The following is a 17,363-nucleotide window of genomic DNA, read 5'->3' as shown; positions in this document are numbered from 1 at the left end:
GCGCTGCGTTCAAGGACATCACGGAAGCTTGTGCGCCCAGAGCCAATCTTTCACTGGAACGCCTGAACTCCAAAACTGACTATTTGATTTATTTTGAAAACAAGATTTGGGTTATACATGCAGTGGTTCAAGCTGAATAAAAACTTTTACTAGTATCACAACTACTACAACTAATAATAAAAATAATAACAGTGAATTAATCTCACAGTCCGGGCAACAAATCACTTATTTTAAAGGGAAGTGTACAGTTCTAACTGATATGTATACGCTACGAATAGCTATATTAAGAACAGAAGATAGAACACAAATAATCCTGTGATCCAGCTTTGAATTATTACTTTGTGAGGCTCGGGATACACAGTAGCTTTTGCCCAGAACAAGTAAATGTATTTATTCATATACAAAAGACTGACAAGTGGGTTTGACTCAATAGTAAAAGAGCTACTGTTATGTCCGATTTCTAGTTGCATTTAAGTTAGTACTGACTTTCAGAAAGGTCATAAAATGCTCAAGGGTGTGTAGCCTGATGATGATACAACCATAGATAGGTCACTCCTTTATTTCTTTAGTTTGTTCATCTGGCTTTTAAGCTCTCCACACCCTCATTGTCAATTTCACATATCTCTGCTGTTATTAACGAAGGTAAAGGTTAACGCTCTTATTGCGATTTAGATAAATCTAACGCAAATTGAAGGCAGCAATTTAACACAACGCTGAATCGCTCTGTTGGAGCGCTTTACTCCCTCTGTGTGAACGGCCACAGGCAGGCAGACACCACAGCTATTAGAGTATTAGGGAGAGGCAAAAATCTGATAGCTGGAGTCATGACTAGACACTCACTAATCCGTGTTACAAAAGAAATATGGGCTAAGAAGCAGGAGTGCAGGTACTGGTTAACCTTCATAGTGCAGGAGGAAAGAAGCTTTAAAAGTAAATATTAGTTTAAGCAATGACGTAAGAACCAAAGAGATAAAAGCACTGATTTCTAAACCGACACACACTTGCTTGTAGTAAGTGTGTCTGAAAAGATGAGTGTTGAGGAGTAATTTGTTGAAATTGGTGGATCACAAGGTTGTTATTATCAACTGTGGATGAAAAGAGAAGGTTATTTTGAAAAGCCACTGTTAATGATTAGCCAGGGTTTGTGTTATGTGAGCCAGCACTGATATGACCTCTAAAAAGGCACTATTCACTTCAGCTTGACTCACAGAAGCAGTATGGCCCGAATAAAATTTAGTAATCGAATATGAAAAGTAGGGAAGGCATTTAAAAACGAATCATCTGTAAAGGTTTACTTAGTTATGTAATGTGTAATTAATGAGACATAAAATAAATCTACCATTTGCCGGTGCTATTGTTTGCTTTAGAAGTAGTGGAAGAAGATATAAAGGGTGTTCTTTAAATCAGAAATGACAAAAAAAAAGCAGGGACAGTTAATTTAAATATTGTTGGGTTTTTTTGTTGTTTTTTTTTACTACATAAATCCCCTTTACACAGTTAAAATAGATGCACCACACAATATTATAAAAATGCCATGACAACATACAGTCACATATTAAGTAATTATTAAAAGTTTTTTATGGCATTGGTTTACAGTTTATAAGCGGTTGCTCAAGTTCAATATTAGGGTGACATCATCAGGAATAATCTCCGAAATGATGACGATGATAGACGTGTACAGATTATCACGGATCTGGGTCATTTTGACCCAGCATTTTCAGGTATTTTTCTGTATTATTGTTTATGTTCTGATTCTTTAGTTATCGTGTTTTGAATATTATAAATCTATGTTTCAGTTTTTTCTGGTTAAGGGCTTATTTCTTAGGTTTGCTTTTGTGCCCTCGTGTTTAGTGTAGGTTCAGTTCAGTGTCAAGTCTGCGTCTTTGTGAATTTTTTCTTGATTCCTGTTTTACTTTGAAGGTCCATGTCTTATGTCAGTGTAGGGGAGACCGGGGGAAATTGTAAACATTTTTGACATTTCTGTCTGTAGCTTGGAGCTCTTTTAAGGTAGTGGATTCAAAATGTAATGCAAAGTATTTACATGTCTCTGCTATTTTCTCTGAAAATAAATATTTATGTAGCTATGTGCGTGTGACACAATGCAGAAATCGAGCTTTTGAACATATTCCAACAAGACAAATTATGGAATTTTCAACAAGTGAATATTTCATTAATTTTGGTTGGCCTTCTTTGAGTTTGGCCTCGTTGACTCAGTGGACATTGTAACCTATAACTCTTGCACCAACTTTTGAACATAACAATGAAGCTGAAAAAATGTAGTTGTGCACCAGCTTCATCAACTGAACTATGCGTGTTTGTGTCAAGTTTCTAATCTATCAGAATCACAGTGGTGACAGACGTATGGCACTCCTGCAGTGCAGTCCTCATGAGCCCACAGTGTACAGGTCAGGCACTTAACCCAAGCTTCTTTGGGGTTTGAGTTATTGAAGTTTTCCATGCACACAATACAGAAATTCTCATCAGCGTCTGAGGAATTTGTGTTGTCCTGTTCAGTGTTTTTCATTTTCAGATTTTTCTTTCGCGATGTTAAAAGCTTGGATTGTTTTAAGTTTGTCAGAGTGGATTTGCCTTGTTTCTGGCACAGCCTCTTCTTTGGGAAACGTATTTTCCTCCTTCTGTGGCCTGCTTCAAGGGCCACCTTGACTGGTGTATCAGTGAGTCTTGCTGTTTGTTTCCTTTTTCTTCCCGCTAAAAGGGTTTTTCTTGGTCCAGCTTTTGCATATCTTCAGTTAGAAGACTGCAGATGTGAGGATCTGGAGGAATGGTCACGTCATCAGCTGTAGGACTGGTGAGATAAGCCGCAAGAGGAGCGGACTGTTGGTCAGCTGGAGAAATGTCTGTATGGAGAGTTGGAGAAGGACGATCTGTGACCTGTGATGGAGCAAAGTCACTTTGCTCAAGTATGTTTGGATTGTATAGCCAAATTCCATAGCACTGGAATTCAGCTTGTATAGTCTTTGGTGTAGCTGCTGCTGGAAGTGCAGTTCTGACAAGACCTGGTATTTCATATATTGTCACGGTCTTTCCTGGATTCATTCTCATCCAGCAATTACTTGCACTGTTCATCATCTTTTTCAGTGGGCCATAAACACTCCTGTCAAGTGGTTGGAGTTTGTGACTGCAGTGAGGGGGGAATGTGAGCATCGCAATTCCATTGCGATGTCCATGAGAAGAATTACTTTTTTTAAACGGCTGACCTGGGTGTGGTTTGCAAAGTGCTTCAGAAAGATGAGGAAATCTGTTTCTTGCATCCATCCTGATTTATTTCCACTACCATTACTGCATAACGTATGCGTGGGAACACAAACATTGGAGGAATTGTGTTGCCAATGGCATTAACCACATATACAAAGATGACCAGTGAACCTTTCTCTGCTGATTTCATTGCCCCAACTTGTTTAGTGCCACATTTTGCAATCACTCTGGCTAGGGTTTGCACAGTTGTTATGCCAGTCTCATCAGTATTCCATATGTCATTTGCAGTTAAGGTGTCTCTTTAGAACTTCATCAAATCTTTTGAAAAACATTGCTACATTGTATTTATTAAAATTAGTGGCCTGTGCCAGACTTGTAGCCTCAGCACTTCTAATGGACAAAGTTGGATTTCTTTTCATGTAGGCTGAGAACCATTCTGGTCCAGCCCTCCAGAATTAGTCCCATGACTTTGGATATTTGCATCCATGTTTCACTGCAAGCTGATATGTCAGTTCTTTTACCTGTAATTTTAATCACGAAATATGTTTGTATTTCTAATATACTATATTTTAAATTGTCACTATTACAAATTTCTAACCTTCCCCTGCCTTATCCTTTATCAATTCCTATCTGCTTACCTCACGTGGAGATAGTCCATAAAATGCATCTGCAGCCCTCATCACGTATTATGTTAATTCTTTCTCTTATTTATCAGTGAAGACCATCTTTCCACCATGGTATCCTACTGTGGGAGTCCCCTTGATCCCTGCTCTTCCAGCTTCTTCCTCTCCTTACAAAATCAGTGCAAACTGACATTGCAAATGCCATACAATTTTGCCACAGATCTGTTGGGCTTTCCCTGATTTCTAACATCATTTGATGCTCTCTCCAAAATACTGAGAGGCACCCCTCGGTCAGTCTTTCTCTTCCACGACCTCGACATACTGCAATTCAAAGAAAACAGTTAAAGTAATAGTGGTGTAAGTTGTAACATTTGCATTATTGTTACAATTAACCCAGACTGTTGCCGTTACAACTGACCCAGACTCCTATAGCCCTGCTGTTTAGTTTCCCCCAGTATGCATTATCTTTAGTTCCGTTTTGCCATTTTCACCTTGTGTTTGATTTTGCAATAAACCTCCTTCGCATCTCAGCGAGTGCCTGCTCTTGGGTCCTCATTTATTTGCTCCACAAGGCTCACCCCAGTTAGCCATGACAGTTATGTTAAAATAGGTCTTTTTAAAGGATATGGTATTCCATGTTTTGCAGCATTTTTGAGGTGCACTTACAGTAGTTCAAAAGTGAAACACAAGGTGAACATGTGCAAGCCATGTGTTTGTGACTGTGAATCTCCCACATTGTTGAGAAATTTTACTTTTTAATTTATGTCTGAATGACTTGATTCAAGATATTTCTCCTGCTTTTGGAAACACTGGAACTATTTTTTTCATTTGTTTTGTAATTACTGGGATATTTTTAAAATATATGCGTGTTTGTATGTGTGGTGTTTTATTCTTCTTCTTTGTTCTTTTATAGTGAAATCAACTAAAATGTCTGAAATAATGATTGTCTGATGGAGGGATGTTGACATTGGGGAATCAGTAGGCTAAATCAAGCGGATAAACTCCTAAGATCCACTGGACCTTGATTCTCACAAAAACATGGTAATTCAGTTCCACTAAAGATCCTTTCATTTGCTGGTTTTACCCGAGATCTCAGCACAGTCCCCGTATCCAGCACTATTCAGCTCCCCGCTACCACAGAATCCATCATCTGCCAGGTCAGTTTGATCCACCCACTTCCACTTGCCCTCTGTTCATGTGGGTTAGTTTCAGGTTTTAGTTTGCTCCATTTCTAGTACCACTTGTGGTTGAACTCTATCCACGCTGACCAGCAAACTGTACCTAAAGAAGGTACAAATGTATTTGTAATTTTGAAACAACTGTCAGGGTTCAAGCAGGGGTAACCCCCCCCCCAAAACAAAACAAAACAAAAGAAAACAAACCCTCTTGGCTACCTCTCAAATACACTGGCATATATCATAACCTCCGTGTATCAGAACAAAGTAATAGATTTATCTAACAGAGTAATATGGAATTGCATTCATGAAGATGCAGTTCAAAGATTTTGAAGACGACTGTTTTATGATAAGGCTGTATCACAAGTTTTTCATTGTTAGCCTTTACCCAGAAAAAGCAGCATAATGGCACATTTTCAAAAATAAATGTTCATAGATCTTCAGTATTTCTGTCAGAGCAACACAAGCTATTAGATTTTTAATTAACCAATTATTATTTTTGGATCGCTTACAAATACTTTACACTGTTTCACATGCCACGAAATATCATCAGAATATATAAGGGACATCCTAAATAAGAACAATATAATCTGAAACCTTTTATATACTTTGTCCCTTTATTTCCTTTGTCTATTTCAATTTCCCTTATGCACCAATAAATACATATTTCAGAACACTCAAGGTTACATTCCTTGCTAATCATGTTTTCTTACTCAGTTTTTCTTTGTAGATTCTTTGTACTTCTGGACACTTGTAATTGAGCATCAGGGTACAGCAGTTGTAAATCTCTTATAGACGTTTAGTAAACTTTAATTTACTTTGGAGTTGTGAGTAACTCTGTGTGAAATAGCACGATAATCCTGTGTGCTTAAGCACAAGACCGTTTTACTCTAATCTAATTGCTTAAACCAACCTCTTGAACCCTGATATAAATTTTTCAGTACAGTCGCAGCCTTCAATGATACCGATGCAGTGCCACAGAATTGGTAAAAACTGCAGTAAAAGTGAGCCCCATATTTTCTCAGATAGTGAAAGCCACTACAACTGTAAAAGAAAAAGAAATTAAAATAAGAAACCCAATTTTAGTTAATTTTAGAACAATTTTACTGATTTGTTGGTGGTAATGGTTCTTAGTGAAATATGCAAACACAGTAGTCTCAATCACTGAAATTGTCTGCATATTTGCAGGAAATGTGAAATATAAATGTTTTTTTCAGGAGTCTGATCCTTGTCTTGACATGTGCAGTGAGTGGTCAAGGTCAAGATGATGACGAGGCAACTGCCTCTCTTCCTCCTCTTCTTCTCCTGCTCTTCGGGAACTCACAGATGAAAAACATGGTGGCTTCACACTCCACGTGAGCCCACGTTCCAGTGCTGAGCAGCTCCACGCAGCTGGAGTTTGTGTTGGGCTGTAGCTCCTCCTCTTGGCTCCAAGATGCAAAACCCTGCAGAGGGGTGGAGTCTGCATAAACGTGACTGCTCCCGTCCTGATTTTAGAAAATAGAGAAGAGATTAAAAACAACAACAACAGTTTGTCATCATTTGTTAACTAATTTTGTTCTGTTTTTGACCAACACTGCCCACAACAGCCTAAAATATGTCCTTCTTACACTTTACACAACCGTCTTTTATTTTTCCACATTAAAAGTATCAAAAAAGCATTAGACTTACTAATTACTACCTAGTTAATATTATCAAAACCACTTACCATGCCCTTGGTTTGAGTCTGCACTCCTATATACACTCTTGTCAGTCCTGCCTGACTAACATAGTCTGCCATGAGACGGTTGATGTTGGTGCTTTTAGGCATGGCCAGGTTGCCTCCTCTGAGCTTGCAGTTCATTGAAGCCTCTCTAAACCTCTTGGGCTCCTTCACCAGCAGGTAGTACCTCTCTTCTGTTTCTCTCAAGCCTAGAACCACTGAACAGGACATGTGCAAAGGTTAAAGGTCATCTGACATAAGTTTAAAGGCATGTTTTCATTGTTCTGATTTTTTCTTCTTAACACAGAAACCAAATTAGAAGTCAAGTGGCAGGATGATGCACAGACATGAAGGGACTAGTGTGTAATGTAAGTCTTGAATGAAGAAAGGATTTGGTGTTTTGAGGCCAGACTTGATACAAGCTCTTTCACACAGAAACCTGTCTCAGTTCCTTCTATTAAATTTTAAAGGTAAGACATCGTCTAGTGTCTAGTAAAAGATTGAAAACATAGCGACTTACCGTTCTTCACAAACTTGACTGCATTCCCCAGCTTGCCTACATTGATATCGAGCTGTCCAACCACCTTCCTGTACCTCCCACAGTCACACATTGTACCTAATAGATCAAATGGGGTTAGGACAGCTTGGATGAATATTTGTCTGAATGTCAGAAGATGTCAGAAAATTAGGCAAATGTGGAACCTGCTTCTTGGTACAAGGACTAGTGATTGTAATAAGGATCATTAAATGCTTTTCTACAGCATTGCTCCCTTAGGGACAATCTCCATTAGCATCTAGTAGAACTGATTGAGAGTCACAAACAAATACTTGTTTTTTTTTCCCAGAAAGGAATTTGAAGGAATTCATTAATAATGTGTTTAAATGTTGTTTATTGAACTCCGTTTCCCAGATCAAATCCACTTATGGGTGTGCTAAAAGTTTTCGTCACGGCCGGGGTATCAGTCGTGTGGTGTTTGTAGAAAAAGGACCCAATATTCAGGAGACGGCTAGATGCAGGTAAGCGTTTATTTACAACGTGAAAAACAGGAAACGAGGCACGAGAAATTACTAAAAACCTAAACTGGGAACACTAATGAGGAGATCTGAAATAATAACCAACACAGACGAACCGACAAATACACATGCACAGTAATCAGGAAATGACAGGAAAACAGCTGAAACTAATGAGCAAGATGAGCCACAGACCTTCAAAGTAAAACAGGAAATTTACAGACTGTTTTACCAACACAGAGACACAAACAGAGCACCGGAGGAGGACACAGGTTATAACACAACACTAAACACAAGACCCCAAATCCTAGGAACTAAGAAAACAAGAACTAACCCAAAACATAAGAAAATACTAATATTAAACACAAAACACTGGGTCTAACGGCCCATACCATGACAGTTTAAGTAAATACTGCAGCATTCTTTTTCAAGGTTGTTTGACTGCATGAGTGAGACTTTATCATTTGACCCACAACAAGTTACTGATTCATTTCCAGTGATTCAGTATTTTGCACAACCACTTTCAGCAGCAATAACTTGGAGTTACTGCATGACTTGATCATCTCTCACATGGCTGTGGAGGAATTCTGGCCCACTCTTTTTCACTGTGTAGGCGGGGTATTCATTTACATACAACTCTCTTCAGGTCCTGCTACAGTATTCCAACCCAGATGAGGTCTGGTCTTTGACCATTGAACCTTGGTTCTGTTCTTTTTTTAGCCATCCTGATAGATATTTTTGGTGCTGTGCCTGAGATCACTGTCCCATTTTTGGCTAAACTTTAGCTGTCAGACAGATGGCCTCACATTTGACTCCAGAATACTTTGGCATAGGCATGAGTTCAATGACAGCAAGGTGCCGTGGTCGTGTGGCTGTAAAACAAATCCGAATCATCACCGTGCTTGATAGCTGGTATGAGTGTTTGTGCTGATATGCTCTAAACATCTCCACTTTGGGCTGGTCCATCCAAAGGACAGTGCTCGAGTTTTGTGATTTGTTTAGATGCAGCTTAGAGAGAAGAGACATTCTCCTGACAATCCTTCCGAAACAACCATACCTGTTCAGTCTTTTGTGATTATACTATCATGAACTTTAACATTTAACATGCTAACCAAGACCTGTAGAGGCTGAGATGTAGCTCAGTGTCTCTGAGAATTGCATGGTGTGACACTGGGGTGAATTTGCTCTGACTTCCACTGGGTGTCATTGTGTTACCAAACATCTGAGCGCTCCAGACCAGCAAACTGACATCAGTGTTAAAAGTGACGACCAGTTAATCAAGTGCATTTTGATTAGCAGCACCTAGCTCTTTTTACTCTAATAATTCCTCTGGGATCAGTAGGAATGTACTTAGTTTTTCACAGGACTCATGCAAAAAGCTTTTTTAGTTTTGGCTGTATGACTTAAAACGAGAGGCAGTGTCTGCATGCTGTTACCTGGTTTCCCTTTTAAACCAGCTGGTCCATCTACACCTTTATCACCCTTGTCACCTGCAGAAGAATCAAAAATCATTAATAGCACCCTTTGTTGTTAGCTGTATTTCAACCTCGTAGAAGCTTCCTGTTGACCTTGTCATGTAGTTACAACGTTCTACCACCAGATGGCTGTATCACACATTGAAAACTCAACAGGGCCGCATGCCTTTGTAGCTTGCCATCACCAGTGTGTGAATGTGTGTGTGAATGGGTGGATGATTGCGTATAGTGTAAAGCGCTTTGGGGTCCTTAGGACCAAGTAAAGCGCTATACAAATACAGACCATTTACCATTTATTTACCTTTCTAGATGGTCAAAGTTTGACCAACATTAGGTCACAATTAATTATTCCAACAAGATAATTTATACCAAATAACAGTAACATCCACATATATTTTTAATTGAGAGATATCATCAAATGTTACTGTTTGTGTGTAAATCTTGTCCTGAATTTGCACTCACACTGTTGTTTCATTGTGGAAAATAACCCAAATGGCAGTTGCAAATTTTGGGGAAGTGGGTTGCAGTACAAACATCACAATGGCCTAGCTTTGAATGAGGAACAGCCAGAACAGTGAAATACTGTACCTGTAATCTGACCAGTTGTTTTGCCATACTGATGGATTTGATTTATTTGAGCTTGTTTGAGCTCCTTTGCAAAAAATACGGAAAAACACAGTGGGTAAATATGGTAAAATGTGACCTGATACGGCTTTCCATTGTCTCAGTGGAGTATACAGTAGAATTCATCCCAAACAGTCCTCCAGCTGCAGTTAGTTGCCTTTTTTGTTCCATATAAACTCAGTAACTCCACAGTTTTACAGTCTGTAGATTTATATAGTTGTTCTTTTGGCCAAAAACGATGTAAGCTCTGCAGACAATCTGATAAGAATCCATATACATGGAGTTACAATTATAAAAGCGATGTCTGTTCATTTATCATGTTTTTATATTATGAATGAACACCAATTTCCAATGTGGAAACTGAACTGAATTTCTTCAGTGCTCCTGTATCACGGCCAACATTCTTGCAAACACGAACTGAATTTGAGCTTGTGATCTTGTTATGTTGGCATGTTCCTGAAAACAAGTGTTTTTATTCAGGTGTTTTATGAGTTTTGGGCTTTCAGCATCAATGAAATCCAAAGCTGTGACTTCACTCCTTTGCCTGATATAGCTTACACACAGCCACTTTGCTAATAGCGTATTAATCATAATGAATACTGAGAAACTGAATGTCTAGAAAGACAGGGGAACACGACTGCTCATAAAAACAAAAACTACAATGGAAACTGCCACTTTAGCCACTTCAGGCAGAGCAACTGCATGACATCATGTTGCAGGATCTTTTGATGCGATAACTTAAAACGTGAAAGAAACAGACAAAAATACAAGCCTTTAGTGGAAACTGTCTAGTTAGCTCAATAATGAGCAGATTTAATTTTTAAAAACTCTCCTTGTGTGTTTGTCTTGGGACTAATTAAGTCTGCCAGTTAGTGTAGTTATGTGGGTTTTAGTTGAGACCATTGTTAGGGAGCGAGCGGCAGTGAAATCTCAGGAGGGCATCCGGGAGGCCGTATTTTTTCTTAAAGACAATTTGAAAGTCATTAAGCGTCTGCAGAAATCTCACAGCTACCTATCAAAATGTTTAATGGCACTGGAGCGAGAACAAATTTATACACTCGAATGAAAAATGAAAGGTCATTAATCTTTCTCGCTTTTGGAAACTGAGGAACTAAGTATTACCCCCTGATGCACTTTATTAGTTCTTAGTTATTTATTATTTTATTGTAAATATTACACTTGAATGAGTAATGCAATAGTAAGGTTTTACAGTATGGTTTCAGGCAGATGGATGGACAGATAGGAGGCAGGACTAGAGAAGCACTGAGACTGACAGGAAACTGTGTTAAACTGCATATCAAACCTGAACTTTAGATTAAAATGACTTTGTTGTACCTCTGTCTCCAGTAGGCCCAATCTTTCCTGTGTGGCCCAATTCTCCTTTAAGGCCCGACTCCCCCGGCACTCCTGCGGGAGAAAGGAAGGATGAGATTTGGAGGTATTTGCGACAGAATAAAGAAATATTATTTGGAAAAAGTGTTGAAAATGCTGTTTCAGTCCAACATAGTCTGCATATGCCAGAAAAGTAGAGGATGTGTGCATGTTGGAACTTCACATATTGTAAATGTGGTCGAAGTCAGCATAAACTGGAAAAATCAGTTATTATTATGGTGTTAATTTACGCTTTTAATAATAATCAATTTCTTTTTGTGTTAGTATCATTATATTTTAGTTTCTTTTGTATAATCTGTGCAACTCTATTCCACGCCATTCAATCTTTTAAGGACTCTCCCTGCAAAACCTGCTGTCGGATCCACTGTCTGTTAAATGCATGTATTTCTAGTGTCATTTTTACTGTTATTTATTTAATCATGTATTAATACGTTTTATTTTTTTAATCTAAAAAACAAAGTGATTGTAATGGATTGAAGTACACTGTAATCTGATTACCACTGCCTGGCTTACTGTTTTGTTTGTCTTTAGAAGAACTCAGGAGTGTGCATGATTTTGGAGGGTGCCTTAAAAATGTATCCTAAATGGCGAACATTAAACTAAAAGGCTGTGTGTGTGTGTGTGTGTGTGTGTGTATGCGCATGGGAAAACTAGCAGACCGAGGCTCTCTGCCAGCCCCTGAATGAGTGTTTCCTCAGGAAACTATTCAACTGAAAATTGATGGCGTTCGAAATACTAAGTGACGCATTGGAGAAGCCTGCCACTATTAGAGGGATTTGCCACACACACACGTACAGCCAGCTATTCACTAATATTTCACATGTCCCGCTTGCGCATGTTGATTTTCGACTCGGTGATTTGTGAGAAGTGTTGGCAGAAGGCATGAGTTCTTATGGATTGTGTGAGGTCGCTGGGAAAAATTTGCTCATACAAGGGTGCGATTTTTATTTATTTTTTTCTTTTAAATTAGGAAAATTCTGCATGAAAGCGCCCGAGAAGCACACTCACAAAGTGAATGCTTCAACAACACTGAAGTGACAAGTGACGACAAGAAGTGATTATACGTGTTTGTTTTGTTGCCACACGAAGAAAGTTAATCTGGTGGTCTTTTGTTATTCCATCTGCAACAGGTGAATAATGTTTTAGCAGTGCTTACGCTTGCCAGTTAAACGGCCTATCTCAACGTTCAGATAACGGTCCTTCCTATCACTTTTAATGGCCAACCACCCCAACTGGTTTAACGTCTGGAATCTCCAGCTGCTGGAGGATAAAGGAGGCGAAGCCTTGGGGCCTAAGGCAATTTAAATAAAGCCTTCAGCTATTTCAAAACACCCTTGAACTAAGCAACTAGCTGTTGCCATAATACAACAAAAATAAAATGCGTTTGGTTTCTAAAATGATCTTAAATCAGTGTATTGACTAAATGTTGCTTGCACAGTTGCAGAAGTGGAGTCTCATTTTTGACATTTCTGTTTAGTAGAGATTAATAGAGAGATGGAACATGAAAATAAGGTTGTTCTGTTGTGCACTTCTAGCTACCTAAAAGTGCACAAGATCTAAGATCCTCATATAACACCATAGTTTTGAGCCAGAGCGATATATCAGCCAATACATAATGGAAAAATAGATGTGTCTCATCTCATGGCTTGTCTGGCACCCTGTGCAGCATACACGAACCAGAGACTCGTAACGCCTCACTAGCTTATAGACATACTGTATTTAAACTGTCTGTTGATACTGGCTCTAAAAACCTTGCACTGGACATGCTCTTCCACTTTTTTTGGTCTATAATGCAAAGATTTCAACCTCAGTTATAGTTTCGATTCAAGCTAAAAAATGTACAAGTCCAGCACAACAGTTTGTTGTTTGTTGGAGCAACAAACGGTTTTTGTTGCCCACAGGAGCATTAGCAGTCACATATTCCCATTTAACATTCCAAAATTAAGCAACTGTTTCCTGTAAAACTGCCTAAATTAAAACAGGGAATACATGCGTCATCTGTCAGGCTGCTGACATACTACAGTTACAGAATCATCACAGAAACCTGCTTTCATGCCTACAGTAAGCATACACACATAGAAACCATAATGACTGGCTTTTCTATATCGTTGAATAATATCCGCAAAGTTGAAAAGTTGAAAGAGTTTCACGTGCACGTGCTTTCTGCACTTTTGAAAACGACCCCAGCGGCCCTGGCATTCGTCTCCCACACACACTGATAAAAGAAGGGTGTTTTTAGTGTGCAGCGTGCACATGTCTGCTGAGCTCTGTGAGACGTTATAGAATAAAAGCTGGGTGTGTGCACACAAACGATCATGACACTATATTTATTGCATTTATATTTACACACGTGTGAACTGTGTCTGCTGTCTTGTACTCTCTGGCATGTGCAGGATGCTGCATTGCATGCATTTTTTTTTTAAGCATGTGTGAGCAGGTATTTGTGTGTATGCCTATCAGCTCAGCTGGAAAAAAAAACCTTGTGAAAACCCCTGCTTTCTTCAGCAGCAATTTACAGATCTGCTTCCTCCACAAATATACAGATGTCATGTCAGTGCAGTGCAGTTTGTCTGTGGCACAGTGCAGCTCACACCACAGCAAAGGGAGGCAAGCTGCAACAGCAGGGAAATGCAAAAGCTGCACACTGGGTGGTTTTGTTACTAGCTATGTTTGTTCATATTAGACAAGCAAGGAAAATTAACTTTTTAAAAAAAGAGACTGGTCAAGCCAGACTTAATTTTTTTATTTCCTAGGTGTGATTATATAGATGTACACTTATGGCACTCATCACTTTTTCTCTTCTTTTTAACCTTCAGCTGTTCTACCCCACTGCAATACCTAAAGGAAACATGCTAATGAAGAAGCTGGGGGTTTTCTTGTATTTACATCTATTCAAAAAAAAAAAAAAAAGAATTCTGAGAAGTGAGTTTGGAAAAACTATTTTACAGTATGTGATTTGAAAACCTGACAATTAGATTTTTTTTAGAGGTTTTAAATACAAATGGAATTTTTTTCAAAGAGCATTGTGTCACGTTTATTAGACTTGGAAAATTGTACTAAGTATAAGAGTCACATTTTTGTATTTGTTAGCAAGCGTATGACTAAAAAGTACTGCAGTCAGCTCCATTTGCCTCTGTGTGCACACTTACCAGATGAATGGGGAGCAGCTACAATGAAAATATCAGGAAGGGAGCAGTCGCCTGCACCTGTTAACTGAGTGTCTGAGTGCCATTAAGGCAGATGTAGAGTCATTGTGATTATACTGATGCTTGCCTGTTACACCATCCTAAACCGCACTCTGATAGAAAAGCAAATTAGATTTTATTTGGGTTATACTGGTGATAAAGGGGAACCCCACTGATTTTACACATCAGTTTATTTACTGGCTCAATGAGGACTGCGCTCGTGGACAAAAAGTTGTATGAATCCTTTTTTTTTTCTTTCTAAATGTCTTTCATGTTTTGTGAGTGTACACATTACCGGGGTCTACGTGTTTTTGTCCTACAGCTTAGCCATTTTTGACTAGAAGGATACTGGATACCTGGAAGTCCTGGTGGTCCATTCTTCCCCAGTTTCCCCTGATCTCCATCATCTCCAATCCCACCTTGGTCCCCTGGATTTTAGAAAAGAAAGATTGTAAACAAAAAGGCCATCAATGTGGCGATCCATTATCAGCACTAACAGCACGTCAGAAACCACTTCAGCAAAGAGCTTTGGTGAATGATTGTGTTTAAGTTTTAATGTAAGTGTGGCAGAGTGTTTCTAATCATCACAAGGAGATGGACTGAATCCTCTTTGGATGTTTATAAAGAAGAAATAACTCTGTTTTAATAAGTCTTCGGCGAGCCAGTATAATTTTTAGAGACATCGGTGCTTTAAAAGTATTAATGGCACAAAGTCCTTTTTAGAGCTGAAAGCACAAATGAGGTGTAGCAGAAATGTTTGAGGCGGGACCATGGATCAAAAGGCTCTTGGCATGAAATCTTAAGAGATTTCTGAATGTCTATTAAAACAGTAATTTCGCCTCAGTTGTTGATGCAGGCAGCAGTTTATATCTTGTTAAATGCTGGGCTTAGAAAGAAGGACTCTGCTTAGAGTCTGCTTCTATTAGGCTGGCAGAAGTACTTAGGAAAACTGATAATTCAGCTCGGTCGGCTGTGTAGACATTTTCAAGCTAAATCACTGCACGGTCAAGTGATACAGTCTGCGTAACTATTTAATTTTGTGGACTACTAAACTGAAACCATGTAGCATAAAATTAGCAAAAGGCCTGGTTTGTGTGATTAAGGTGTCAAATCAAATGAAGATCTTTCATCTGCTATTTAACATGTCGCAGTAGCAATAAGATAGGTTATTTCCCCAAAAATGTCAGAATTCGGTGTTTATTGTCGTTCAATTTCAAGAACTGGGCCTGCAGCGTCCCACTTTTTTACGTCTAAAAAAAAAAAAAAAATTCCCGTAAATCTATATAAGAATGATGAAGTCAACATACCAGTAAATGTAATAAAACTGTGTTTGTTGAAAAAGGTTAAAATAAGTCGTAAGACATTTTTGAGGGGTCTAAAACTGGGAAAAATGCGCATCTGTCACCCACCGAAATACACAGATGTGAGTCTACACAAACTCAAGAGACTGCCTCTGTGGTGAGTAGTATCTGGATGAGTCTTGTACAAATAATCTGTTCGCGTTTGTGGCAGCTGTCTAAATACACAATATCACGATGGAACAATGGGAAACTTCTCTGGAAAGCTGTGAAAGTGTAACTGATGGTACAGACGCCTCTTCCCTTTGCCCATCACAAACATAATTTAACTTTATTTCAGAAGCTGCTTTTGTAAAACAGACTTTGTTTTGGATATACCATATCATACCATACCATACCACCTTTATTTATAAAGCACTTTAACATAAAACCAGAGTTCACAAAGTGCTGTACATGCTAAAAGCACAAGTAAAGAAAATTAAAATGAGATAAGATAAAATAAATAACTAAAAAACTAAAATGAAATTAAATTAAATTATAAAACTTCAACAATTTAATAAATGGCCTTCGTCACAATGAGAGAATCTTTTAAATTTTTTTGCCTTTTAGCTTAACAATCTCAGTTTCTGCATGCCAGCTCCTTGAGAGACGGGCCTCTGGCTTCCATTTACAATAAAGGCCGTTTTTTTTTTCTCGTTTTTTTCCAGCACAGTGCGCAAAAAAGAGAGAAAAAAAGCATAGCTTCACTTTGTGTTTTATTAGGGTCTGTCTGTCTCAATCAGCAGGGGAGCAAGCCACTGGATGTCATAAAATGGAAAACACACACAGGGAGGCATTCCCTCCAAAAGACCGCGGGGTAGCAGACAGTGAGCTAGTAAACTTTAGAACATTTAATGCTTGGTGGCTTTATCATCAGCTCTTTAAACTATAAAACATTTAGGGGGTATTTCCTCAGAACGTTGCACTCTCACACTCTAACACTCTCCTGTAACGTTGGGACACAACAACGTTTCCAACATCACGAACAAACATGAGTACAAAGTACATGAGTACTGTTGATTTTAGGTTGAAAACATTTTAGACTTCATTATGCAAAGATAAACATTTACAAATCAAGCTGACATCCAGTCAAAATGCAAACACACACATTTACAACAGCGCCACAGTGCGTTACCTTTAGCTCCTGGTATCAAGGAGCTGGTGCAAACCTCTATAGAAACAGAAACGTAGCTGAAGATGGCTACAAACACGCAGAGCACCAAGAGCCGCGGCATCTCCCAACCATCACAGACCGCTGCAGAAAATCCAAACCTTTTGGCTTTTTGGAGCAGATGGTCGAGGAGCAGGGATCAGCGTAGCATTAGTGACAGAAGAAAGCAGTGCTGCTGTTTGTAGGACACACAGACACACTTGTTTATACAGTCTTATCAGTTAATTGTCAAAATGTCAAACAACACTCACCAGAGTACTGCATTCCTGTGCATGTGGTTTAACTTTTTAATTGCATGTGAAAAATCTTACCATTATTTGGACAGATACATGGGTACCCTGTAAAGAATAAAGTACAATGTCTTGATACATGCTCAATTATCCAGGTAAGGAAAACACAAGGAAGTCCGTTTCTCGATCATTAATATGCAAATTGTCATGACCGTTGATCAG

The 17,363-nt window shown here is 38.8% G+C and overlaps 1 protein-coding gene across 1 annotated transcript; it reads right to left on the bottom strand.

Annotated features, from left to right (window-relative positions):
- Nucleotides 1-5,903: 5,903 nt before the first annotated feature.
- On the bottom strand, nt 5,904-17,050 carry colec10 (collectin sub-family member 10 (C-type lectin)). The gene is made up of 7 exons (XM_082552463.1): nt 16,876-17,050; nt 14,760-14,831; nt 11,162-11,233; nt 9,164-9,217; nt 7,237-7,332; nt 6,723-6,934; nt 5,904-6,501 (listed from the first exon to the last, which is right to left on the bottom strand). The coding sequence occupies exons 1-7, from the start codon at nt 16,973-16,975 to the stop codon at nt 6,274-6,276; spliced, it is 834 nt and encodes a 277-aa protein (XP_082408589.1). The 5' UTR covers nt 16,976-17,050; the 3' UTR covers nt 5,904-6,273.
- Between the last annotated feature and the right edge of the window lie 313 nt (nt 17,051-17,363).

This window comes from Aulonocara stuartgranti, assembly GCF_965226115.1.
Source record: "Aulonocara stuartgranti genome assembly, chromosome: 11".
Classification (NCBI taxonomy): Eukaryota; Metazoa; Chordata; class Actinopteri; order Cichliformes; family Cichlidae; genus Aulonocara; species Aulonocara stuartgranti.
The sequence above is the reverse complement of the archived record's forward strand: the minus strand, read 5'-3'. Positions and strand labels throughout refer to the sequence as shown.

Bases quoted from the DNA above. Each gene is read 5' to 3' on its own strand.
- colec10 (XM_082552463.1), bottom strand. From the start codon at position 16,975: ATGCCGCGGCTCTTGGTGCTCTGCGTGTTTGTAGCCATCTTCAGCTAC. The intron at 14,832-16,875 runs GTAACGCACTGT...TCTAAAATCCAG, and splicing joins CTTGATACCAGGAGCTAAAG to GGGACCAAGGTGGGATTGGA. The intron at 6,935-7,236 runs GTAAGTCGCTAT...TGTCCTGTTCAG, and splicing joins AGTCAAGTTTGTGAAGAACG to TGGTTCTAGGCTTGAGAGAA.